At 40.8% G+C, this 27,572-nt stretch overlaps 2 protein-coding genes across 8 annotated transcripts in view; one reads left to right on the top strand and one right to left on the bottom strand.

Annotated features, from left to right (window-relative positions):
* The window catches only part of ZNF106 (zinc finger protein 106), a 43,764-nt gene extending 39,344 nt beyond the window's left edge, over positions 1-4,420 (top strand). For all 6 annotated transcript variants that reach the window (XR_014513398.1, XR_014513400.1, XM_083449630.1 and 3 more), the window contains one exon: positions 1-4,420. Coding sequence is in view for 4 of the 6 variants with exons in the window: in XM_083449630.1 (XP_083305756.1) it covers positions 1-57 (57 nt within the window). In the remaining 2 variants the exon portion in view is untranslated.
* On the bottom strand, positions 64-27,132 carry CAPN3 (calpain 3). 2 transcript variants are annotated; one of them, XM_083450121.1, is made up of 23 exons: positions 26,424-27,131; positions 25,180-25,249; positions 23,436-23,554; positions 22,691-22,824; positions 22,278-22,446; positions 21,768-21,896; positions 21,183-21,266; positions 20,805-20,890; positions 20,130-20,207; positions 19,450-19,610; positions 18,392-18,561; positions 17,649-17,660; positions 16,375-16,583; positions 15,004-15,040; positions 14,469-14,582; positions 13,201-13,275; positions 11,494-11,551; positions 10,666-10,730; positions 9,653-9,721; positions 9,428-9,506; positions 8,913-9,029; positions 7,715-7,773; positions 64-7,157 (listed from the first exon to the last, which is right to left on the bottom strand). In XM_083450121.1, the coding sequence occupies exons 1-23, from the start codon at positions 26,715-26,717 to the stop codon at positions 7,131-7,133; spliced, it is 2,415 nt and encodes an 804-aa protein (XP_083306247.1). In that variant the 5' UTR covers positions 26,718-27,131; the 3' UTR covers positions 64-7,130. The 2 variants fall into 2 exon arrangements, with proteins under 2 accessions (XP_083306247.1, XP_083306248.1); XM_083450122.1 differs by lacking the exon at positions 14,469-14,582 and having other exon boundaries at positions 26,424-27,132.
* Between the last annotated feature and the right edge of the window lie 440 nt (positions 27,133-27,572).

Raw genomic sequence — 27,572 nt, forward strand, 5'->3', positions numbered from 1 at the left:
GACGCTGTGGGACATATTGAAAAACATGCAGAAGAAGATAGCAAGGTTGACTCATGAAGGTGGTTTGTTTTGTTTTTTTTGCCTCCCACATTGGGAAGTACCTTTTGTATACTGGAAGTATTCCATGCCTTGTCCACCTCTTGCCCTCTCCTTTTTCCACCTTCAGTTTATATTTGGACTGCAAAAAGGACGTGGGCCGTTTTCTTTTCTTTCTTTCTTTGCTACAGAGACAGCATTTTGCTTGCAACTCTGTAGAGAAGGGAATGATGAACAGACTCAGACCAAACAAATTGTTTTAATTTGTTAGCAGAAACAAAAAAAATTCCTGTTATTCTATCAAAGAAGTACATTGTGCACATCTAAGCCTTTATTAGTACTCACGTTGGTGCCTAAAAAACACTGTTGAGCCATCTATTTTTATGTTGTACGCAGGATTGCCCAGGCATTTTACACTTCTGGCATTAAACAATTTAAATAAAGAAACAACAACTCAGACTAGAAATACCAACAAAGCATTCAGCTCTCTATTTCCTTTTGTTATAACATCTTTTGATGAAAGATATTAATGGGGAATATTAGAAGAAATGGATTCCTCTTTTGTATTTTTGGTTGATCTTCAGTGGGTTATCTTAAATTCCAAATGCCACATCTGCGCAGTGAGTTGCCACAGTCCTTGTACCTCTCTGTATTTGTTACAAAGAGGTTTGTGATGAGGTGCAAAATACTGCATTGCTTAAACAATAGCTGTTTTCTAAACACGTTGGGTGATAGTTAATGTTACTCTTACTCTGAATAGACCTGCTGAAATCAATTAAGTAACTTCAGTCCATTGATTTCATTGGGTGTACTCTTATAACTTAGGGGGTATCACCGATTTAATGGAACTTTTTTGTTATTTTTATATAGATAAGCACGTTGATGCAAAAAGACCACTGCAGATAATGATTTTGGCTTTTAAACATTCGTTATCTGTATGTTTACATCCAGTGCTTTCTTACCACATTAATGGGACTCTGCCCCTGATTCTTAAGAGCTTGTTTTGTAAATGGATGACCTTGTGGTGTTTTTAAATTGCTGAGTTTTTGGAGTGTCCACTTCTTTCTGTTAAGCATCCTATATTTTCAATGCAGCTTTGGGATGGCCATCTTCTCCTACTATAATCTGGTTTTGTTTCTGATGACTACATGATTGAACGTTACCATGCAACAGAAAATGCTGTGGGGTGTAAAATGCAAAATTGTGAAGTCCAAGGAGCCCAAGCAGAAGCTGAGAGTATTGTGTGTTTGTGTGTGTGTGTGTTTTGCCACCGTCTAGTGCATAATGACGGAAGTAGCAACCTGAGAAACCAATGCAATTTTTAAACAGTAGTCACAATGCAAAGAAATGAAAGGTGTGCATGTGCGTTGGAAAGAAATGTGCATACGCGCAGTGGTGTTCGGTTTTTTTTTGAGGCAGCAGTTCCTAGTTTGGTTCATAAAGAGTTTTGTTCCTTAAGTCTCAGCCAGTATTTTTGTTCTCATCAGCTTCAGTCTTTTTCTGGATCATTTCAGAGGAAAACTGGAATTCTCAATAACAATCTAGAGCTGTCTGGCTGTGTAGGTCTTGACTTGTTTCAGTTTTCTTACTTCAGATTATGCATACATATTAAAAGAGCAGTGTCTGTTTGAAATCAGCATTTTAAAAGTGAAAGGTAATGCTCCGAAAGGGAAAGTGTTCTCAGCAGCTTGGTGTAAGACAGGCCTTCCCAACCTTCAGCCCTCCAGATGTTTTGGACTACAATTCCTAACATCCCTGACCATTGGTCCTGTTAGCTAGGGATTATGGGAGTTGTAGGCTGAAACATCTGGAAGGCTATAGTTGGGGATGCCTGGTATAAGATATAGAACAGGCCTACAGCTGGAGATTGCATTTCACCTCGCCGGCTTGCTAAAGAACTTGGAGATATTAAGGACTTTTGGAACACACTCCAGTATTCTTACTGCATTTTAAGCCTTAGCTTTTTGATGAGTGAAACAGACCATCAAAGGAATATCACCCACCCCAATACCTACAAATCTGGCTTCCATAATCTTAAGAAATTGTGCTAGCAGAGAAGTGAAATAAGTTCTCCCTTTGAAATCACCATCTCTGTCTCAAGATACAGTGTTCTCCTCCTGCCTTTCACACATGTCCAGACTGTCTTCAAACCAGCTTGCTGCTAGGGTTCTGTTGTTGGAGAGGAGAAAACTTTCTAATGAGTAGTGGTAACCACCTGCAATCTGTTTGCAGGAGGTTTCTGAGGCATGTTGTCTTCTCTTGCCATTTCTGAGAGCTTTTCTCACAATGAAACCATCAGAAATAAATAATAAAGTGAGCACATTGTTAGCAGATTCAGTCCATAGATGGGAGCACGTAAGTGTGTGTGTTTGTGTGTTTTAAAAAAGGATTGTTTTTATATCTTCCTTAGTTGAATGTGATTGGAATGAAATTGCAGAGCCAGGGAGAGTGTAAGAAAATTATGTGGGGTGCAGTGTTTGTCTTGAGGATTAGTCAGTGAATGGATTTTAATTTTGCATCGTCCTCAAAGGTTCCTCTCTTTACTGGAAGAGGATGGTAACTTTTTTGGCAAAAATGTATTCTTGTGTGTGTGTGTGTGTGTGTGTGTTTTACTAAATTGTTGCAAGTGATGCACAACTTGCACTATTTACTTACGTTCTTGGTTGTTTTAGTAGATAAGAGGTATGTGTGTGTTTTTAAGGTGAATGTGAAGACAGATTTTCTTTTGATCCATTTTGGGATGTTTAGATCAGTCTTCTCCAACATGGTGCCCTCCAAATGTGTTGAACTGCAACATCAGCCTCCAGCCAGATGGCCAATCATCAGGGATGATTGTAGTCTAGAACAAGTGGAAAGCACCATGTTAGGGAATACTGCCTTAGATAATTTTCAAATTGGTTTAGCAATAAGGGTGAGTCATGTCTTAACAAAAGTTGGCTCCATATGTTTGTCTTTATTTGAGAAGAACTGTTCTAAACCATGTCACATGTTCATAATTTATTATAAAAGGATAGAAGGTCCCATCGCTTCAGTTCACTGCAGTAATTTCTCCCTAGAACTGCAGAGTTTTTTCATTCAGATTGTATTTTTTTTCTTTTTAGTTCAGGAATATTTTAAGTTTTTTGGTTTGAGGTTCTGTTCTCTTGAGGTTCTTCCTTCAGATTCTGCCAAAAGCATGGAGACAGAAGGGATAGTAGTAATTTGTTAATCGTAGGAATTGTGAGATGGGTACATCAAGATGATGTATTCCGTCATGTTTTTGGTTCTCGGTTTGTGGTACCGTTCCACATGTAAGTTGAAATTATCTTGAAAATTTTGAAAGAGAAACATTGTGCATTTTATTTTGTGGGGGCGGGGGCAGGGAACTAGTCTTGGAAAGGAAATAGATAGAAATGAAGTGGCTAGAGGGGGAGTTGTGGAGTGTTCTTGAATTGTGTGGAAAGTGTGTTAATGTGTGTGTTACTGTTTGAGTAAGCTGTTGTGTTGCTGCATCTGAAGTGAATTTGGACTGCGTTGACAGTGCAGTTTCCCAATACAGTAGTTTTTTTTTTTTAATGCCATTTATCTTGTTGATTGGATGCAAGTGTTTGTTTGGTGTGTGCTGCAGCTATGCTGCAGGGGAATGGTTTGCATATCACCTTTCAGGGAATTGGCACAGCTATTCAGCTGTTTGCATCTTTTGTGCCGTTAAATGCAACTGAATGTCATTGGCTACCCCAGCTTCTGTTTGCCCCTTGAGACAAATACTTGGGCTTGAAGGAATAGACCTCTGTAATGTTAAATCAAAACACAAAAGGTCCACATCCCACCTGAATTGAGTAGTTAAACTCCCATCTTAATGGCTCTGGATTTTATCCTAAATGTCAAGTAGACTATAAGCCTATGTTCAAGCTTTATGGTTGTCTTTAAAAATGCAAGTTCTAGATTCATATTTGTAGAGCTCTTACACCTTGAGTGGCAGTTAGTTAAAAATCAGTATGAAAGCAATGAAACCGCTAGCTAACTTGCCCTTCCTAGATCTTTAGGGTGCTAGCAGGATGGCTTTCACATAGCATTGTATGACAAAAGTACAAACTTCTCATTTTCCTTCATGTGCAGTGCTATGATCTTAACACAACTAGGATGTCTCAAATTATATAATACACCTTGTGAAGCGAGAACATATTGGTGTGACCATGAGTAATACTAGTTGAGAAACTGCATAGGAAATACACACTATAACAAATGTATCGGCAGCTTTCGCAACTCATTTTGTTTCAGTTGGATGACCTGTGTGGCTCATATGCACAAAGTGACTTGGTCTTTCCTTTCCTTTTTTTTTTACTACAAAGCTGTGAAGTAAAAAACAAAACAGACAATAAAAATTACTTTGTACCAAGAGAAATTTGGTGTGGCCTTTATTCTTCTGATACTTGTAAAAGTGTTTTAGCTGGCTTGCTGGTATGATTTGTGTGGGTAGAAAGAGCAGAAAAGTGTTTCTTTGACGTGGGATTTGGCAAGAATCTTTCGACAGGTAAACGAAAGCACATAGTTAAACTATGGAACTCACTCCTTACAGGAGGCCATGATGGCCACCAACTTGGATGCCATTGGACAAGTTCATGAAGGCTAAGACTATCAATAGGTAGTAGTCAGGATGGCCCTACTGTTATTCCATGGTTGAAGGCAGCATATTTCTGAATGCCAGCTGCTGGAAACTGGGGGAAGGGAGGACTATTGTGTTCAAGTTCTATTTCTTGGCTTCCCATGAGCATCCGGATGGCTACAGGTCTGATTTGGATGTTGGACTAGATCCAGCAGGGCTGTTCTTATTCTCAAAAGATGACAGCAACTCAGAACATAAGCAGAAATGTTTATTGGATGGCACTGTTAAAATATTTCCAGTTGTGGCTGTCTAGATACCTTTGTAGCCTTAGTACGCTCTGTAGCTTTTGTCAGATGTATTACATCAGGGGTCAGCAACCTTTTTCAGCCTTGGGCCGGTCCACCGTCCCTCAGACCATGTGGTGGGCCAGACTATATTTTGGAGGGGGGAAATGAACGAATTCCTATGCCCCACAAATAACCCAGAGATGCATTTTAAATAAAAGGACACATTCTACTCATGTAAAAACACGCGATTTAGAAGGCGATTGGGCCGCATCTGGCCCCCGGGCCTTAGGTTGCCTACACTTGTATTACATCATCATAATTTCAACCCAGCACATCTAGACAAGTTTTAATTTATGCATTAAGAAGTTTCATTCAGCAATGAAACCACTCTACACAAGGTATTTTTGTAATAGGGAGGCTTTGCCTGCAAACACATGCAGTACCAGACGCTTTAAACCATTTCTTGCTACATAAACTGTTCTTGTGTAGGAAAAAGCTTTGTGTGGAGCAGCCCAAAATTGCTTATATTGGAGATGCAGCTGTCTGTGATAGGTTTTACTTGCAAGAGAACCAACATCGAATTAAGTCAGTCAATTTCCTCAAGGTGTAATATTTAAGCCTGGACCTGAAAAAAGCCATAATGTGGCTAGAGGAGCACATTTTTCTGCAGCCTTAGAAGATCTGCAAGACTACAGGCTCAGCCAGGATCCCTGTAGGAGGAATGGGGAAGCTTTTTCAGCCAGAGAGTCACGGGCTTGTGGAGGGTGGAGCCAGAGGCAAACATGCGCAGAGAAACATGTAAATGTTACCTTTGTATAGTAAGTTAGTTTCTACACATGTTCACGCACCTGTCTTTGTCCTCCAGCCACCAGCATGAGGCATCAGTGTTCAAAGACATATTCTAGGCAGGCAAAAACAGAGTGTGAAGCACGGCTAGAGAGGGCTGTGACCAGGGGGAAATTCCAAGGGCCATATACAGAGATCTAGAAGGCCACATTTAGCCCCCAGGCTGAGGTTCCACACCTTAGATAACAGCCTGGTTAGTGCTGCAAGCAAATGTACTCAACTGTATGCAGTCATACATCTGGTTACTGAATGATGCTTTTGGAGTGGGAAGCTTTGGCCACAGGAGTAATGTAGCTTAGATATGACTGCAGGATGCAAACATTTATCACACAGCTAAATATTAAGAGGCATGTCCTTTTTAAGTACATTGAGTGGGATTCAACTAATGAGTCCTGTCACCAGAGGTCCTGCACAAGGACCTCTGCTTGCCCAACAGACATTTTCTTTCTACTGCCCTTCCTCTGAGATTGGCTTGAGTGTGGGAAGGGAGAAAAGGAAAGAATTGTCATAGGTAGCAAACCAAAATGCTTCTCTAACGGAACAATTGCCTTAGTGCAACACTGAATTCCATTAAAAACTAGATCCATTGCTTTTAGGTGACTTTAGAAATAACTGTTTTAATAATAACTTGTCCAAGATTCCTGGCCCCTTAGGATCTCTAACTGCAAAATATTTCAAGCTTAAAACAATAGTTGCCGTTTGCAATGCCAGGAGGGAGGACCCACCTTTTTTTAAAAAAACAAACAAACACCTTCTGGGTCTACATGTCAGTGGTGGGCAGAGTAACAGGGCAGCTCTTACCTTTGTATACATTTCAAGAACGCTAGTCAGAGATTTCAACGCACATCCTCAAGACGCATTTCTCCATGCTGCATCTGGGCAAGCAATTGGCATTATCACATTTCACAGGCATATTCCAGCCAGGCAAAAGCACTTGAGCACAGAGCATGGAGCAGGGCTGCTGAGGCATGCTGTGGAGGCAAGGAGCCCCAAGGGTTGGATAAAGAGGCCCAGAGGCCCAGATTCAGGCCTGAGGTTCACCACCCCTGTTGTAAAGGATTGCTGGCGTGCCCTAGAACAATGCATTTCCCACCAAAGTGAGGGCTGCAACTTTCTCATGCAAAATGTGCCTTCGTCCTGGTGTCAGTTATCAATAACTGTAAAAGTACATTTTCAATTTACTGTCACTTGGTAAAGGGAGATAGATGCTGATTCTTTATGTTCCTCTCGAGTTGTGCTGCCCTCACCATCTAAGCTGTTAAAGGATGGAGATTCACAGAAGTCCCTGTCTTGCAAGTGAATATCGACCGGCTTCTTTCAGTTCAAAAGACAAGGTGTGATTTTGAGACAGAAGACAGAAGCAGAAGTGATGTTTTTCAGGCATACATGGTTAGCTGCAGCCACTGGAAGGAAGGGAGAAATGTTAAGTGACAACAGCAATGTTTAAAGTACAGAACAATTGTTGGGCTATCTGTGTAACCTTCCTAAGTTTATCATTCCCCTTGCAAGCCCCATTAAACACAGTGGGATTTACTTCTGAGTAAACATGGATTGGGTCAGATTTAAAATTATATTGGGGGCTGTCGACAGCAACACTCTCAGGTTTCTTGAGGGGCCCAACTGAATGGTCAACTCTCCCCACACTTGGACTTGGTATGGGCTAGCAGTTGGGCTGCTAGATATCATGTCATGCCCAATTGGGTTACAGCACTAGAAACAAGAAAGGTGTGAGCTTGCTAAACCCACAAAAGGTGGTCTTTATTTATTGCTCCCAGTATGGGTGCACGATACAAACATGCATGCATACATACATTTAGGAGGAAATGCAACATGAGAATCAGCCCCCAAACTGATTTTATCTTCAGTCTTCCTATTCTTTTTAGTATGCCCCATCATTAAGGAGAAAAATTGGAACAGTACAGCTGTAAACTGAAGTACAACACAAAGTAAAAGTGGTTACCTCTAAGACATTCAGTTTAATAATACCATCGCCATCTTTATCAAAGGCATGAAATGCACCTAAGGGGACAGGAGAAAACAAAGCATACGGTCAATCCATGTAAAATATAGAGCATTCCGACTAGCAAACTAGACAGCAGCCCTCAGAATTGTGAGGTTTCAAAAACTTCAGTGTTTCAAATGCTAGAAACAAATACCAGTCATCTCCTGAACAGTGTGATGTATGTGCTAGGAATTCATAAATATCGGCAATGATATTAGTAAGCTTGGAAGATCCTGATAGCTGCCATATTTGAAAGCTAATCTTCAAACAGAATGGCAAAAACAAATAACCAACATTTGAATAAAAAATGGCATAGCAATTTCTAATAATTTTATTTCAGGATTGCCCTTTCCTCTCAAGAGATTAATAATGTTAAAAAAATTAACAGTCAATATGGACATACTGCTTGTTTCTAGGGCCTTTTCCCCATTCTTTTCCTTGGTATGGTGTTGAGCTGAGGCAGGGCTGGATTAACCATTAAGCAAAATAAACATGTGCTTAGGACAGGCATAGGCAAACTCTGCCCCTTCAGATGTTTGGGACTACAATTCCCATCATCCCTGACCACTGGTCCTGTTAGCTAGGGGTGATGGGAATTGTAGTCCCAAACATCTGGAGGGCCGGAGTTTGCCTGTGCCTGGCTTAGGACATCAAGAGAAGGGGGGCACAACAGAAATTTCACATTGCTAGATTTACCATGGACCATATGGTGCAGCTGGGGGGGAAAGGCAACCCCCCCAATAAAAATGAAAACAACAACAAAAATAAATATATTATTTATAAATTAATAATATACATTAATCTTGGGATTAATGCTGCTTGGTCCACCAAGGCCCACGTGTTTATATTTTGAATATGGGTGCACCAAAACCTTTTAAGTACTTAGGGCCTCTAAAGGCTAGAGGATAAGTAAATGAACCAGCAGCTAGAACACAAACAAGGAAAGTTTGGAATGATTCTGAAGGCAAGCTTTCCAAAACCCAGAAAGGCCTCCTGGATGTGAAGAGTGTTTACATCTAAACTGTCCACATTACATGCATGCATTGGAATCAATCAGAACATTTCCATGTGGTATGGAGCTTATTACACTCCGAGTTAACCTCCTTGGGCACTCCTTGGATAAAGCCATTTTAAATACATTTTAAAAAATACTCACGGAACATTCCCTCTAGTCGCACGAAACAACAGATGAAGCTGTCAAACTGAATGTTCATATTTCTGTCAGCATATCGCATTGTAATGATGTCATACAACTGGTTATTCAGGTGAAACCCTGTGGAGAGAAACAAAATAGAACGTCCTGGGTGATAGGAATTTGCTTTTGTCTATTCTCTGACCTTTTTTTAGAGGTAATATCACTTGGATAAGTAATGGGAAACTCCAGACCCCACCAGCCCCAGATAAGCTTGGCCAATGGTAAATGAAGGTAGGAGTTTAGTCTAGAAACTTCTGGAAGGTCCCAGGTCCTCTTTCTCTATGTTTCCTGCTAAAACAAAAGCATAGTGTTGAATCCAAGTAAGTCTTACTCAGAGTTGAGCCATTGAAATTAATGGACATATCTAACGTAGGTTAATGGGTCTAATCTGAGAATGACAGTTGGATATAACCCACTTTATCAAAGACAAAATAGGAATAAAAATGCTCTTTAAGCAATTGATCACTGTGTGATACCTGCATCGTTAACTGCATTACGCATCTCATAGCTGTTAATAGTTCCTGATTGATCAGTATCATAATGTCTGAAAATGGTCTGAAAATGAAAAAAAAGAATGAAATGATGTAGAGAGGAACCCAGTTATCTTTTGTGGTTCAATTTTGTCATGCTATGTGTAGACTTTAACATTCACAAGCTAGTTTACCCTCTATCTTTCAAAATATGCAAGAAACAAAGAATACCTGCCAGCTCTTAATCTTATTCCAAAGGTGTCGAAACTCATCAAGGTTTATCTTCCCAGAACCATCTGTCTGTGTTGTTGTTTAGTTAAAAATAAAAAGTAAATATAGTGAACAAAGTCTGACTTCTTTTGAGGGGGGTGTACAATCCTTCTCCAAATGAGAAGGATTTAATGTCCAGAGATAGAAAAAGTGAATAAAATCTCCTCTACTTAGCCACCTAGTTGACTGACTTTCTTCAATAAGGGGAGAAACAGCTTTTCTTTACCACAATTCATTCACCCCCCTTATCTATAAATCAGTAACAGTGGTATTTTAGACATAGCACAAAACTAGAGGGGACAGATTTTTATAAGACAAGTAATATTTGTATATATTTTTATTAATTATAATTATAAATATATGATAAAGTGAATCCAGTCGTACCTTGGTTCTCAAATTTAATCCATTCCATTCCGTTTGACTCCTGGGACAGTTCGGAAACCAAGGCGTGGCTTCCGATTGGCTGCAGGAGCTTCCTGCAGCCAATAGGAAGTCGCGGAAGCCGCGTCAGATGTTTGGCTTCCAAAAAACGTTCACAAACTGAAACACTCACTTCTGGGTTTGCGAAGTTCGAGAGCTGATTTGTTCGACAGCTAAGGCATTCGACTACCAAGGTACCACTGTACTATATTTCAGCTGGTTACTGTTTCTTTGAGCCAAGCTTGCAGGTAGTTCTCGCTTTTGTCAGCTCCATAAGCTCCTGGAAGAATTCTCCTCCCTGTTCAATACCTCTATATGGCCTGACTACCCATTGATAAGGCACAGTGAAGTATCCACCTCAGGCACCCCCACCCCCACCCCAACACTTCTGCTGCTGTCAGAATGCCCCTCTCTTGCTGGCAGGCTGGACATTTCTGCATTACAGGGGGTTGAACTACTAGACGGCCCTCGTGGCCCCTTCGAACTCTACAGTTCTATGCTTCTAGGAGCAGTATTGCTATACGAAGTGATTGTGCATGATTTGAAAAGGATACGTCCATTAAAGCAATCATGCTGCGGCAGGACTCCAGCGCAAACCCTTTTGTCTTCAGGTCCTGGTCTAAAATAATTGGGTTAAATTAGATAAACATTAATATATAATTGCACATGTTTTATTTGTCAGTTTATCAGGTCAATGACTAAAATGCTTGAGAAACAAACCTTGGGATTTATTATGGCACAGACCAAGAAACTCCTTACATAGCCCAAATGTACTTTGATCCATAGCAACTACTTTAAGGGTCTGGATTAAACACCAGCAACTGTTAAGTCTACGATTGTCACCGATGTCATTGGCACCATATAATAAAAACAAACTGACAACCAATGCTTCACAACTATTAGGTGATTTAAGATTCTGGCAACAGAAGAATGTTCTAAACATTTGCAAACTGATGCCTAGCCATCGTATAATTGACTAAGAGGAATTTATTACTCTTCTGGAAGACCTTCATCCATATTTTAAAAAATATCTTCAAATAAGACTTACGATGATGATGATGATTTATTAGTTGCTCATTAACAAGGTATCCAAGTGACTTACATTTAAAAGTGTAAACATAAATACATTCTATCATTAAACAATCTATGGTTTCTTAAATTGTGGGAGGTATTATTTTTGTTTGCTAATATGTATTTTTGTGTTTTTTCTATTGTAAACTGCCCTGCGATCCTCACATGAAGGGCGGTACAGTATAGAAATTTATTTTTTAAAAAAAATAAATAAATATGTAAGCAAAGAAGTGATACACATGCAAAACCCCAGGGTCTGGTAATTTTTTTGGCAGGCAGAATAGAAGGAAAGAAAGGGAAACCAAGCTTACGTTTCTTCAGAACATTGTTGAGGACATTCTGGAGTTCATCAGCACTGATCTCCATGTCCTGTGAGGAAAAGAATGGGGCAAGAAAATAGTAAAGTTAATCAGGGAGTAAAAAAAAAAGGTCTTCCCTTTTAATGGTTTTCCCAGTAGTGATGTATGGAATTGAGAGCTGGACCATAAAGAAGGCTGATCGCCGAAGAATTGATGCTTTTGAATTATGGTGCTGGAGGAGACTCTTGAGAGTCCCATGGACTGCAAGAAGATCAAACCTATCCATTCTTAAGGAAATCAGCCCTGATTGCTCACTGGAAGGACAGATCGTGAAGCTGAGGCTCCAATACTTTGGCCACCTCATGAGAAGAAAAGACTCCCTGGAAAAGACCCTGATGTTGGGAAAGATGGAGGGCACAAGGAGAAGGGGACAATAGAGGACGAGATGGTTGGATAGTGTTCTCGAAGCTACCAGCATGAGTTTGACCAAACTGCGGGAGGCAGTGGAAGACAGGAGTGCCTGGCGTGCTCTGGTCCTTGGGGTCATGAAGAGTCAGACACGACTAAACGACTAAACAACAACAACAAAAAAGTTGCAAGAATGGCAGGCCCAATCTCTTTCCACAGCAGGAATGTGTGCATGCAGATGTGGACAAAGGAAATGTACTTAGGCGCTTAGAAGCGGATTTCTAACATGACAGAGAAGGTGGCCTAATTCAAAATTAGAGCACGCTGTGTAGGATAACCAGATGGAAAAGAGGACAGAGCTCCAATGTATTCTTGTAGTTGTGTAGAAGAGGAGATTTCACCCCAATAACCCTCATGATTGTTTGTCCATTACTTGTGAACTGGATCAGTGTATATAGATATGCTATAAAGGTAAAGGGACCCCTTACCATTAGGTCCAGTCGTGACCGACTCTGGGGTTGCGGCGCTCATCTTGCTTTATTGGCCGAGGGAGCCGGCGTACAGCTTCCGGGTCATGTGGCCGGGTCATGTGAACCAGAGCAGTGCATGGAAACGCCGTTTACCTTTCCGCCGGAGCGGTACCTGTTTATCTACTTGCACTTTGACGTGCTTTTGAACTGCTAGGTTGGCAGGAGCAGGGACTGAGCAATGGGAGCTCACCCCGTTGTGGGGATTCGAACCATCGATCTTCTGATCAGCAAGCCCTAGGCTCTGTGGTTTAACCCACAGCACCACCCGCGTCCCTTCATATAGCCTACCTCAAACATGAAATTCCAATTAACCAGAGATGTATGACAAGTGACAGTGGGTACATTGGAAACTAAGCTGCCCTGTTAAGGACAGGTCATTTTACCACACAAAAATATTTTGAGACAATTCAGATTAGCAGACCTAGCAGAATGTTAGGCTACTTCAGAGTTTATAGTTATAGTCTGAATCATTTTAATTTGAAGACTTTATCTAGATTATTCAACTGGAGTTATGAAAAGTAAGCATCTTCCTTTGTAAGGGTGGAACAGGAGTAGAGGGAAGCTGTGCCACCCCCAGTTTTGCCACCTGCAAATAGGGTGGATAATTTTGGGGGGGCCATTTTCATTCAGCCCTAAATTTGCACTGACAGGAAGGATACAGACTTTCAAATATTCTGCAATTAGCTTTACATGGCTTAAGGCATTGGATAAACTACTTATGTATTTATTTACAAGTTGCCAGTATTGGTATGACACAAAATAGAAGCAGTTGTGTACTCACATCTCCAGCAATTTGCCGGAAAATATTCCTGAACTGTTTCTCTTCCTCACTCTCCTGGGAATCTCTTTGTGCAGGCTGCAAAGACACAAAATGCAAAGGATTGATTGAAATGAAACTAATGATCAATGAGTTTTTGGAAGAGAAAAGATGGTTTATTGGGACGCTTCCTTGCAATTCAGCCAAATGACACTTCATTCTGATGTTATATCTGGGTGGGTGGGTGATTTCTGCAACATGCCATTAACTCAATAATAGGGCCTTAGAGGTTGATTTATACTGGATCATCCATACATCATTCTGCTTTATTACTTGTTCTGCAATGCTTCTCCAGTGTTACCACATTATTGCTGGAGGGGCACTCTGTCACTATAGCGCAATAAAAGTGGGACAGGAAATAAACCAGGCCGTTTGTGGCATAAAAAGTAACAGGATTTTAGCAGGAGGTTACAGGACATGCACTGATCAGAAACAAAGCAATGTGTCTACCCCGAACCTTTCGCAGGATCTCTGGAGAGGTCCCAAGTCAGCTCCCCCCCCCCCAAATAGGGCTCTTCCCATCCTCCTCTTTTTGGTTGCTTCTTTGGGAGCTACTCTGTCCACAAAGGTGCTTTGTTTGATGCCTCAGCACTTTCTAAGGCTGCAATCCTATTAGCACATACTTAGGAATAACTCCCATTGATAATGGTGGGACTTACTGCTGAGTAAACATGCATAACACCAGGCTCTGTAGTCCCCAGAGTAAGGATTGTTTCTGCTTCACTGGTTGATCTCTTGCTGGCACTAAACCATGGCTTGACTTACTGTTATGCCCGAACCTGTGCTCATGGTTTGTCTCACTCCAGACAAACTATGAGTTGTACCAAAGATTTGTTCTTGGTTTGTCACTCATGGTTTGTCTGAAGGGGGTTTGGTCATAATATTAAGTCAAACAAGGACTTAGCCTCAGGTAGCATCGCAGCAGCAGAACCAGGGTGGGGGAGATGGAGCACAGCTGTGCCACCACAATCTTTTCCTCTGGAAACCTGCACATTTGGTTATTCATGCTAAACCATTGTTTGACTAAGCTTTACAGGCAAACAGGGTCATGAGCATTATGTATGTTTTCCTCTGTAAGGAATAATTCTCCCAAGGAGATGTGTTCCGAAGGAGGCAAATATTATGTCTGAAGCTGCATGCTTGCTGTGTGACCAGGTTTAGACCCTGTTCAGCCACTTGGACATGCTAGTTAGAGCACACACAGCTTTCCTCATGCTGACCGATACAGAAACCTCATCACTTTTCTTTTTCTTATCTGTGCTTGCTTTCCCCTTGTCCTTTTTAGGCCCATCATCACCTTTCGGATCCTTGTTCTTGTTTGCTCTGTCTGAGACAAATATGATTGGCTAGAGGTGAAGAAGAAGTGGAGAAGCAGCAGCAAATCAGAGCGTGGCAGTTAGAAAGAGGGCAGTGAATTCACAAAGCACAGTCTACATATTGGCTCATCATCACACACCCTGGTGCCATCAGATTTGTCAGTTAGACACCCACTCAGTGAATAAAATAATATTAATAAGCTGAGAGCAAAGAAGGCTGAGGGGTGGGTTTTTCATCACTCTGATATGTGTGTTTTAAAAGCACACGGCAAGTTTGTACAGTTCTGGTATTGCAGCCATTCTACAGCACAAACAGCAATACTGCAATTGCAATGAAGTTTAGAAACAGGCAATAGAGTTTGACAGAGTGACATCAGTTATAACCTTTGGTGTCATTTGACAAATCAACCAAGGGCTCCAAGAGGGAAAACGTCAAACACAATGTACTCACAGAAAAATGTCCTACTTCAATCTTGTTTTCAACTTCCCTGTAAAATTGAAAGGGTTGAGTAAAGGGAGAAGCAATGGGAAGAGGAATAAGATATTTCTATGATGTGCATCTTTTTACTTGGCTTGGAAAGCACTGCATGATGACACATTTCAATAGAGAAGCCAGGCTTGGTTTTAAGCAGCCTTTCTTTGTACACAGAACAATTCTATTCATGTTTTCTCATAAGCAAGTTCCACTGTGTTCAATGGTAAGTGTGCATCAAATGGCAGCCTTAGATTGCAATCATTCTAATCCAGGTGTATAACAAAAGAGCACAGCATGATGGACAAGGGGACAAAGAGTTTGCTGCCTTTGTGTAATGAGATGGTGCAGCAAAATCCCTGGTTCCAGTATTACTTTACCCATGGAGTGGTCTTAGATCAGGAGTGAGGAACCTTAGGCCCCAGGGGCCAAATGTGGCCCCTCAGGTTGCTCTATTTGGTCTTCAGGACTCTCCTTAGGCCATAGCCCTCCACAGCCCTGGTCTACCACACCCTCTTCAAGTGTTCTGCCTGGCTGGAATGTGTCCTTGAAATGTGATAACACCTCTTGTTTATCTGGATGGAAGATAATGAGATGGGAGTATAGAAACCTTTGGCTTTTGATTCCATGTGACTTTTTAGCCAACAGGACACATTCCTTTATAGGGAACCTTCCAGATGCCACATGCCATTGTCAGGTGACGCAACAGAGGTAGTGCAACTTTTTACAATATGCTGCATCACCTTTGTTGCCCCACACGGCACTGCCATGTGGCCCCTGGAAAGTTCTCTATAAGGCAAGGTGGCCCTCAGGTTAAAAAAAAAAAAAGGTTACCTACCCCTGCCTGAGGAAAATCATTTTTGCCTCAGCCATCCCCATCTGCAAAATGTGAAGAATAACACTTGATAGGATTGGTATAAGTAGTACGGAAATCATGGGCCATCCAATTAAGTTGAATGTTGGAAGATCCAGGACAGACAAAAGGAAGCACTATTCCACACAGGACATAGTTAAAGTGTGGAAGGTTCTTCCGCTAGATGTAGTGATGGCCACCAACTTGGTTGGTTTTAAGACAGAATAAGACAAATTCATGGAGGATATATTGTTCCATCTCCACTGTCTGAGGCAGTACTGAATACCAGTTGCTGGAAATGATACATGGAGAGAGGGCTATTGTGCTTCTGGGGTTTCCCTTAGGCATCTGATTGGCTCCTGGGAGAACAGGATGCTGCACTAGATGGGCCTTAGATCTGATCCAGTGGGTTTCTTCTTGTGTTCTTAGGAACGAAACACTCCAAACACTCAAAAAGTATAATAATTCTATTTTTATAAATGTTTTGGAACACTTACTCCGAATGACTTTGTTTTTCTGAGAAAACTCTTAGGATAAAATCTCCCTCCTGGTGAGGTTCATACGTGGATGGGATGATGACATATTCATTTGGAGGCAATCGGAAGCGTTCAGAGACCTCTCTCATGTTTATGTAGCTCTTGCACTTTACTTTGGAGGCATTGTAGAGGAAAAAATCCTTCTGTAAATGCTTCTTGTCACCCTGCATCTGTAAAAAAACAACAACAATAAATTGCGGAACAAAAAACTGTGTACGCCCCAGAACTTTCAAACGGCATGCTTAAAAACAGACAGCAGAGCTCCGTTGACCACTTGGCAATGTATTGAAACTAAATACATTGCCGCAATCCAGCTATGGTTAGATAGATGTGACTAAGAGCTGAACTGGATATAGTGTAAAAGATATTTGATCAGGATCTTCTCTTTCTAATTCAGTGCAGGCACATGGGCTTGCTCATTTGCTTGGGAAAGTGATGTTGCAACAGATGCTGTACTTTTGCCAACCTGCTCTGGGTGGTTGAATATTCCATCCTGCCCATTTCTCACTTCCCCAAACAAATTAATGAGCCCAATGCAGATGCTTTGAAGAAAAACAAGAAACCCCAGATCAGAATTTCCTGCATCCAATCTAGTTGGCCATAACTGCTTCTGCTGGTTTCAATGGGATTTAGTCATGATGGCTACAGATGACCTGTTTAATCCTTCTTTCCATGTGATGAAACTTGAAGGGTGGTTTAGGATTGTAAGCTACTCACATTATCTAGGAACATTACCATCAAATGATGGGTGGCATTTATTTAAAAGTATGTGACAGGTTGTATCTCTGCTTGAGTGATTTCTCCAAATTCTATGTGAAAAGGTAAAGGTAAAGGTACCCCTGACCATCAGGTCCAGTCGTGAATTCTATGTAGTTACATATAAAACATATTCTCATATTTTCAATGAAACCATACAGATATTTTTCTACATATAATACTCCACACCTTTCATTTCTGGTAACACATTCCCCTATTGTTATGTGTGCTTTTGGATATCACCTCTTGCATGTGTATCTGAGTGCATGGCTTGGGATGCCTTACACAGGAAAATTACAAATGTCTAAGATATGTGCAAATCCACTTTTCACATTTGTGGCAAGTCACTATTAAGAAACATGACTGGACACTTCCAAACAGCTGTCACAGAGAAGCATAAAAGCAGTAATATTTGAGAACGTTAAACCGAGAAGATATTTGAAAACATTCCACCAGGTCTTTCTTCATTCTGTTCATACCTCTTTTGGCACCTGAGATAAAAACAACATAGAAATTCCATTAGAAATGGATGGAGGAAAGCTTATTGCATATTTATTTACATCTACCACCCACAGCCTAAGTTCACAGCTTTGACAAACATCTGCTGAGTGAAAATCTAAGTAGCAGCTTCTGTATTTCATTTACTTAGGGAGGTATATAAGACAATGCCTCTGCCTGTGTGTGGTCCTGGGCTCTTTCCAAAATTAATCAAATTGATAGTTAAAGTTAGTAAGTAAGGGACAAAATCAATAAGAAGCTGATTTAAACATTGCCTTAAAAGCCAATCTTTGGGAAGCAACAAACCACTAAGTAATAGGTAAACTGGTAACCATTCTTTTAATTCCACAATTTTACAAGGACTTGTGATTTCTTCTATGTTGTGGGCCAATTTTCACCATCAGTTCCAGCCAGCACATCATAATTAATAGGCGTTTTAGTCCAAAACATCTGGAGGGCATGAAGCTGGCAAAGGCTGTTATATAGGCATTATGAAAGGGTCTACAGTTTACAAAAATAATATTTTTGAAGTAGCTCATGTCATGTTTTATGAGTGTGATGTTTAAAAGCAGACTACTGCTATATTCCCCTTTCACAGCTTGCTTTACATTCAGTCAGATGGCTATGAGAGGAGCATATATCACTGGGGCCAGAACTTGACCAGCTCTATTGTTCAGTTCTACCTGAGGCAACGAGTAACACAGCAGTGTGGCAACTATGCTACCTCATAGATGGCAAAGCCAATAGTGAGGAGCTTGGCTCCCAGCTTGCGTTCTTTCCTCCTGTTCTTCTGCATCAGCGCAACTAGGAAACTGCACACAACTTCGTCATCTTCTGGGTCATCATCTTCTTCCAGGAGTTTCAAGCGGTACTGAGGATTGGTCCAAAATGTGTCTGCAACCCACCCCAAAACATTCAAATTTGAAGTAATATTTTAACACTCAAAACAGTTATATTGACAGTCCCTGTGGTAATCATTCCCCCCTCCAGTTTTGATATATAATTCTTTCAGAAAATGAAATTTGGCATTTTTTAATGTATTTGTAGACTTTTCTCTGGGCAAAGCAAACAGACCTGCTTTATTATGAACTTCACCATGTTTGCTCTCCACACTTCTCTGGAATAAGATGCTCATTTAAAGCAGGGGTGGCTAAACTGTTCTGGTCAGAGGGCCTCATACCCTCCTGGCCAATCTTCCTACATCACGTGCCAGCAGTGGGAGTGGCCAAAAGTGGGTATGACCCCTGTCTCTCACATGCACACGTGGAAGAAGCTGGGTGGGGCAGAGCTGTTATGTTTTCTTCCCAGAAGATGGGTCGATGTCTCTTACCAGGAGGGAGAGGCACAGATGGCATGGGAAGTCAATGCAGTGCAAATGCACTGGCAGGAGCACTGAACTGGCTGCACTGATGAGTTTGCACAATGCTGACCACCCGCCAGGAAGCGAGCAAAGCAGCTCTGCTCCATCCAGAGAAACACTTCTGACACACAGGCGAAGAAAAATGCCCTCCTTAAAAACTGGCAAAACACAACTGTTTGAAAAGAAAAGGCACCCTGTCCTTGATTTTAGAAAGCACATACATGTATTGCATGAGGCAGCATTTTAGAGGCATCCCCTTCTGTGTTTGAGAGATAGAGGAATACCTCTTCTAAGACAGACACTATTATGGATCTTTTTATAAATACTTCTTTCTCCTATTTTAAAAAAATAGTCTGCCTGATTAATCAGAGGACTCTTTAAAACATTTTAATGCCATTCAAATCAACCAATATTTTATTTACCTGGATAGTTTCGACAGCCCCCTGCTGTGCAGCCTCGCACCCACCGCCCTTCGGTCACTGAAACAGTCCAGGTTTGAAGCTTATCAACCACCAGGGTATCAGGTGTGAGATTACACATCTCCAGCTTTGTGAAGTACCTCAGGAAATCTTGGAAAGACATCCTAGAGGTAGAAAAAAATATGGAAGAAACCTTTAATTCCCCAATACATTGATTGTAAGGCATCCAGACTGGCTGGGACAACCCAGTCAGATGGGCAGGGTACAAATAATAAAATTCTTCTTCTTCACCTTCACATGACGTTGCGTACACACATCATTTGAATGCCCATCAACTTGGGGGTGGCGGCTCCCTCAAATATTTTAACCCCAAGAGTTGGCTCCTATGAAGTGGACTAATCTGGAGAAGGGCTTGTGGTTTGCCTCTACACCAGTGGTTCCCAACTGGGTGTCCACAGACACCAGGAGGTCCATGTAACCCACCTAGGTTGTCTGTAGCACCGTTCACATAACCAAAACTAGCATAGATATATCCACATTTTCAAAACCATGGTTCCATGGCTTAGCTCTGGGGAAAAACAGCTCATTGGGAACCACTAATCTAAGGCAGTAGATTCTGAGTCAAACATAGGACTGAAGGAAAAGCATATTAAGAGAGAGAGAGAGAAACACGGGATATTTACCAGAACTCCCCATCCTCTGCAACTTTATGTTGTAGGCGGGTCTTCTCTGCTTTGTCAATAACATTCCATTCATCTGAACTGCAATATAATGAAGAAGAAACTTTCAGTATACAACTGATTTTTTAAAAGGTAAATGTGCTTCGCTTCTCAAATCATAAATCAACATGCAAACTTTTCTGTGCTAGATCTAGAAATTAAAAGTTTACCCTTTGTTTGTTCAGCAAATGGTGAACTGCATTTAGTTACCTTTCAGAACAGGTGTTTAGGAAAGCAGTGAACATGTCACATAACTTGATTACTCAAAACTTGATGGCTCACACTTGAATCTGCAGGCCATTGAGTGGTATGAGGAAATACAAAAGCGCCATCACTGGTAATGTATCAGTCATGGCCATTTCATAACTGAAAGACCACTTTGTACAGTAGTTCAGGCACTGAGTGGTGAGAATTGCAGGTAGGAACTCACCCAATGACACTTTACCTGGGCATTACACTCTTTCAAAACAGTTAAGCACACTTTAAAGCATCTTTGGAGAAATTACGTATATATCACTAACTTCTGAATTTCACACCAGAACACAAAAGGACATTTACCTTTCTTAGTAAACATGCAGAAGAACCAAAGTGTATTAAGTGAGATTAAAATATCTTTTAAAATCAAATGGCTTGACTCACTTGTCACTCCAGGCTCCATTCCATTCTACTTGCCCCCAAGGATTTCTTAGCCGCACGAGTTTTAGCTTGTCCCCTTTAAATGTTATCTTGGAAGGGGGGAAAACATAATTAATTCAACCAGCCTGTGTAGTATGCATCCTTTTACAGACTCCACCTTAAACAAGAAACGGATGCTATCATTATTGGAGTCCCTTTAACATCTTCCCATTTTCTCTTCTAAACATGCTTTATTTGCACCTCTGAACTTGACTGGCACCAGTGAATATATTCTCCTTTCTTTTCAAGGTGAGGTTGCTTAACCACTTAATTTGTGTACGTGAGCTACATGATTTTTTTGTACCCTAGCAAAACACATTTACTTTTTGCATCTACACTTACCTCTTCCACTGCTGTAACTGAATAGGCATGACCTGTCACCAGTCCATTCGTCATGCGTCTCTCAAACAGCATTGGAACCACAAGCTGTAAAATGCAGAGGAAGCATGTTAAGAATAAGAACGGTGTCATGTGTGGAATTTTTCAAAGGACAACATGTTCTGCCCGTTTCCATTTTGTTTTCTTCTATTCCACCTTCTTGAAAAGGGGAAGGCAAATTGATATGCATGTCCCATGATAAAGATGAGGTTTCCTAATAGGGCAATAAGACAGAAGTTTTGCCATTTATATTCTAGAAGAACATCCTGCTTCAAGGTCCATGTGCAGCTTTGCAAACTGCTCTTACAATATACGATATACAATGTCTTTATTGTCATTGTCCCATACAGAACAATGAAATTGCACAGCAATTCACGATTTCTGCAGCAAATCCCAAAGCCAAACACACAGTTAGGCTTCAATCCTATATCCGCTTACTTGGGAGTAAGCCTCACTGGAACTTTATTGAATATTAAGAGGATATTACTGAGCAGAGTAAATTGATTTGTTTGCATGCAATAACCTAGGTTATTGGCAAGGAATACAAACCCGTTTCGACATCTCCTCTGCCTGCTGGACTGAGTCATTTGGAAATTCATTCATATTCTTCAACATTTGGGCAATTAATAATCCAAGATTAGTTTCAGGAGCAGAGCCATAAATAAACCCTGAACTGTCCTGGAACAAAGAAAAGTGGGGAGGGAGGAAAATAATAGGAAGGCATTATGAAAAATAAAGCAGAATAGCAAGATTAGTTAATAAAAGTTGGGAAAACAAGTTTTTATACCTCTATTTCCTCTTGCCCATAGAACAGAAGAATGTATGTTTTCACCAGTGGTGCTTACTAGTGACATAAGAGCACTAAAATGGTATCTCAACTTTAGACTTAAATGTGGGGAATATTTGGTCCTCCATATGTTGCTGAACTACAACTCCCTTCAACCCCAGCAAGCATGGCCAATGGCCAGGGATGATGGGAGTGGCAGTTCAGTCTTATGCTTACTGAATATGAGTGGTATGAAATTAACCCCAGAAAAGGCATGGGTTCAATGGATGTACCTCAATAGAGCAGGCCATGAGTGACCCTCTTTCAAAGGCATGTTTCATGATTTTATAGATATCTTTAGGAACATCCTTTATCTCATAGAACTCTGTTACTCCTCCTGTGAAATCTTCCATGGCCTCCGTGGTGTTACCTCCTTTGAGAGCCTCATAAGAGCCATGGAGCCTGAGAAGGAACAAGAAAACAAAATTAACACTCCAAATAAATTCTGATGATTCATTTTCATTGGGGGATAGGTCATTTTTGAATCTGTTCTATTGTAAAATCAAAATGCATCTGAATAATATATATTTGTTATAAGAATAACACATTATTTAATTTACCTCAGTTTAAATAGATGTACAGTTGAAAAGGGGTATAATATATGCATATAGTATACAGAAATGGAATGTGTAGAAAGTATATTTACTTTGCATACGCTTTTTCCAGTAAAGCACTCCAAAATTCATTTTGCTGGGAGGATTTTGTGAAGACCAGTTGACTGCCATATGTTGGTAAACGGTCATCAATGATAACTTCCACCCAATTTCCATAACGCCAAAACTGGAGAGAAAAAGATGATAGATGATAGATAGATGGATAGATATAATTTGCAGTTATATGTGTGTTAGAAAAAAAGTGATGTGTGGATTGTGATTAAGAACTGGTTTGCTCACTATAATTGGGGCTAGACTTTGTTAGGTGATTGTATTGTAAGATAGATAGATAGATAGATAGATAGATACAGTGGTGCCTCGCAAGATGAAATTAATTCGTTCTGCGAGTTTTTTCGTCTTGTGAATTTTTCGTCTTGCGAAGCACAGTTTCCCATAGGAAATGCATTGATGGTTTCCCATAGGAATGCATTGACGAATGCGCAAGACGTTTTCGTCTTGCGAAGCAAGCCCATAGGGAAATTCGTCTTGCGAAGCAACTCAAAAAACAAAAAACTGTTTCGTCTTGCGAGTTTTTCGTCTTGTGAGGCATTCGTCTTGTGAGGCATTCGTCTTGCGAGGTACCACTGTAGATAGATTTGTTAAGTGGCAGTAGCAAATAAGTCATTAAAATAGGCCTTTGATATCAGTGCCTATTAATCTATTCCATGCTGCTGGTTACTGTGGCATAGCTGAACTGCAAAAGGCAGCATCTTCTTGTGTCTGATCAACAACTCATACCTGGAAGTGAAAGATTCCAGCATAATCTTTTATGAAGGTCTGCTCCCGTGGTATGACCCGGAACAGCAATTTCTCATGCAAGGTGAGACAAGCAATGGCAGCCAGGAACCAACAGTCACCTGAGAGGAATTATATAGAGCAGGGCAAATTAAGTGTCAAAATTACTAGGAGGAACAGAGAATATATGCTGCTGAAGGATTAGGGCTTCTACAAAAAAAAATTGGTCTTCAGAGCAATTTGCATTTAACTGGCATATATTAGTTAGGACAGGGCTGTCCCAAGACATTTTGGCACCTGAGGCAAATCACAAAATGGCACCCCACACCATTTTGGGTGGTGGCATGATGATTTATATCAGGAACAAGGGGGAAATAAAAGATCTACATTGGGAACAAGGGGCTGAGTTAAGAATGTTGAATGTGCAAGTGTATGTCTAGAGACAATGCATAAAACAAACACTATTAGCTGTACTGCTAGATAAGTGTTTAATGGTTATTGTATAAAAACCAATTAAAAATTGTTTTGTTTTGTTTTTTGAAAAAAGAGGGGGTGAATGAATCATAGAATCATAGAATCATAGAATCATAGAGTTGGAAGAGACCACAAGGGTCATCGAGCCCAACCCCCTGCCAAGCAGGAAACACCATCAGAGCACTCCTGACATATGGTTGTCAAGCCTCTGCTTAAAGACCTCCAAAGAAGGAGACTCCACCACACTCCTTGGCAGCAAATTCCACTGTCGAACAGCTCTTACTGTCAGGAAGTTCTTCCTAATGTTTAGGTGGAATCTTCTTTCTTGTAGTTTGTATCCATTGCTCCGTGTCCGCTTCTCTGGAGCAGCAGAAAACAACCTTTCTCCCTCCTCTATGTGACATCCTTTTATATATTTGAACATGGCTATCATATCACCCCTTAACCTCCTCTTCTCCAGGCTAAACATGCCCAGCTCCCTTAGCCGATCCTCATAAGGCATTGTTTCCAGGCCTTTGACCATTTTGGTTGCCCTCCTCTGTACACGTTCTAGTTTGTCAGTGTCCTTCTTGAACTGTGGTGCCCAGAACTGGACACAGTACTCCAGGTGAGGTCTGACCAGAGCAGAATACAGTGGCACTATAACTTCCCTTGATCTAGATGCTATACTCCTATTGATGCAGCCCAGAATTGCATTGGCTTTTTTAGCTGCCGCGTCACACTGTTGGCTCATGTTAAGTTTGTGGTCAACCAAGACTCCTAGATCCTTTTCACATGTACTGCTCTCAAGCCAGGTGTCACCCATCTTGTATTTGTGCCTCTCATTTTTTTTGCCCAAGTGCAATACTTTACATTTCTCCCTGTTAAAATTCATCTTGTTTGTTTTGGCCCAGTTCTCTAATCTGTCAAGGTCGTTTTGAAGTGTGATCCTGTCTTCTGGGGTGTTAGCCACCCCTCCCAGTTTGGTGTCATCTGCAAATTTGATCAGGATGCCCTTGAGTCCATCATCCAAGTCGTTGATAAAGATGTTGAATAAGACCGGGCCCAAGACAGAACCCTGTGGCACCCCACTAGTCACTCTTCTCCAGGATGAAGAGGAACCATTGATGAGCACCCTTTGGGTCCGGTAGATCTACATCAGGATCATGGGGGTAAATCAAATCACACTTACCCAACATTTGAATTGGGAACCAAAGGCCATTGCAGGGGGGAAAGGGACTTGCTAAATAAACTTATCAGACACACAAAACAGCTCTGAAGAAAGGACTTGTACCTAATTCTCCTTGACAAATGTCACTCCTGTTGGCTCCACCAATGATAAAGCGTGGATTCTCACAAATTTCCTACGGAACAGAAATAAATTGCTGAAAAAGTTCACGTCACTCTAAACTAAACACTTATGTGCCACCTGAACCAAGCAAACTGTGGTTAATAATAATAATAATAATATTTGAAAAATGCCAAGGCTCATTCTCTTTATGCCCAGATCCACACAGTGTGTGCTTTGATAATTATAGACTAAAAGAAATTGTAAGCTGCACTGGCAATGGCTGCAAAACCTCTGTAATTTTGTTTATGATCAATTATATAAATTGATGGAATTATATAAATATTGTGATAAATTATTTAATGAAAATGAAATGCAATGTTAAGGAAATAAAAGATTGTTGCTAATAAAAGCATTCCATGTTCGCTTACCTAGGAGTAAGTCTCATTGGAAATTTACTTCTGAGTAAACATGTACCTGATAAAGAGACCAGGATTCAAATCCCCACTCAGCCATGAAGTTCTGTGGGTGACCTTGGGCCACTTACTGTCTCTCAGCCTAACCTACCTCACAGGGTTGTTGTGAAGATAAAATGGGAAGGAGGAGAACTATGTATAGGAGGAGAACCTTGGAGGAAAAGTGGGCTATAAAGGGGTAGTAAATGAATAAATAAGACTAAAATATGTCACCCATAGCATTTTACTGCCGTTTAGAAACATAGCTATTTTTCTGCAACATGCAAGTGTCCTCCCTATTTTTAGTGTATTTATTTACTAGAGTATAACTTGGATTCCATCAAATCATTGTAGAATTTTTTTTTTCATAGAATGCACAAATTATAAAATCTTGTGCATTTCAGCCTTGAACTTCTGGTGGTTTTCAGCATGCTTCTAACTGAATACTCTTGATTAAATTTCCAGGGTTTGTCCACAGTAGAGTTTATTGTTTATTTGCAGCTGTTTGCATTCCCATTTAGTTTGTGTAACCCACACAGTGTTACTCACAAACAACACAAATCATGGTGTTTCCCCCTGAAAATTTGGATATACCTGACAAAAGGGATTTTTCAATAAATCAGGGTAAATCAGTTGAAGGAGCATGTGGAGCCTCTTAAAATCTCATCATTTCCCAGATATCATTTTTTCTATCTATGATTTCTTTTTTAAAAAACTTGGAACGGGAAAATGTCTTTATTACATTTGCAAACATCAAATAAAAACAACATTACGTGAGATAAGAAGTCTACTTACTAGTGGTCTCTTCCACTCAAATTTGACAGGGAGCTTTTGGCTGAAGAAGAGGGAGGAGTCATTAGCAGGGAAATCTGGATCCTCATAAAGAATCTTCTTCTCTAGGCATTTCTTGTGGAGCTCATGAAAGGTCTTTTCCTTTACTCCAATGATGGGCTGGTTGCGGCTGAGGATAGCAGAGTAGATCCCTGCTGGACCTCCGCCTGGTTCAGTTGTTGTGCTCATATGCTGGCGGGGAACCTGCCCAGCCCCAGTCTCTTGAACCACGGTGGCACCACCAACAGCCGACGGCATAGAGATCAGGTTTAGGCAAACTTATCAACTTAACAGAAACAAGCAAGTAAGGGAGATCTTACTGCCTGGAAGGAAGTGACAGGAAAGAGGAAGTTGCTCTGCAAACGGTTTCTCAGGCACAGATCTCTCTTTCCCTCCCTTTTGCCTGCAAAAGAGCTTCAAACAAATTTACAAAGAACCACCATGACACCAGGTTGTGTACGTTTCATCCTGAGAAAGCTGCTACAGGAAGCAAGAGAAATTGTTGGGTAGCTTTCACCTCCGAATTGGTGTGTGCGAGCGTACCACTGGCATGCTTTCCAAAGGTTGCAGCTCAGAAAACTAAAAATAAACTCTCAGGGAGAGTGCCGATGTGGAGGCGGGGATGAAGAAAGTTCAGAGTTGCTTCTTTCAGAAGGACTGAAAGGCAATTGAAGTTACTTCTTCACCACATGTAAAAATCAAGCAAAGCCAAAACACAACCTAAATTGACAGGATGCTTGATAAACACACCTTAATGATAAGATAAGCTGACATGTTTAAGAGTCTATCATATAAACCATGTTTCTGCATATTTAGAAGCAACTTAGCAAAACTAGAATTCAAAGGACTATCATGCAGAGGCACCAGCCAGTTGAGTACTTAAGTCCTGAGAGCTGATGTTAATGTATACAAATTATATTTTATTCTCTGAGGGAAAATTTCCTTCAGCTGCTGGGTAAATCTGCTAAGTTTTCCATCTATTGGTGTCTTGCCCAGCACAACAACATAATTTAATCACATTTGCTAAGATAGAAAACAGGAATGAAGAGAAAGTAAATCTATCTGTTGAGGAACACATGCAACAATTTAATCTCTGTGAACTAATCTGCAGGT

Source organism: Podarcis tiliguerta (genome assembly GCF_965153285.1).
Source record: "Podarcis tiliguerta genome assembly, chromosome: 1".
Classification (NCBI taxonomy): domain Eukaryota; kingdom Metazoa; phylum Chordata; class Lepidosauria; order Squamata; family Lacertidae; genus Podarcis; species Podarcis tiliguerta.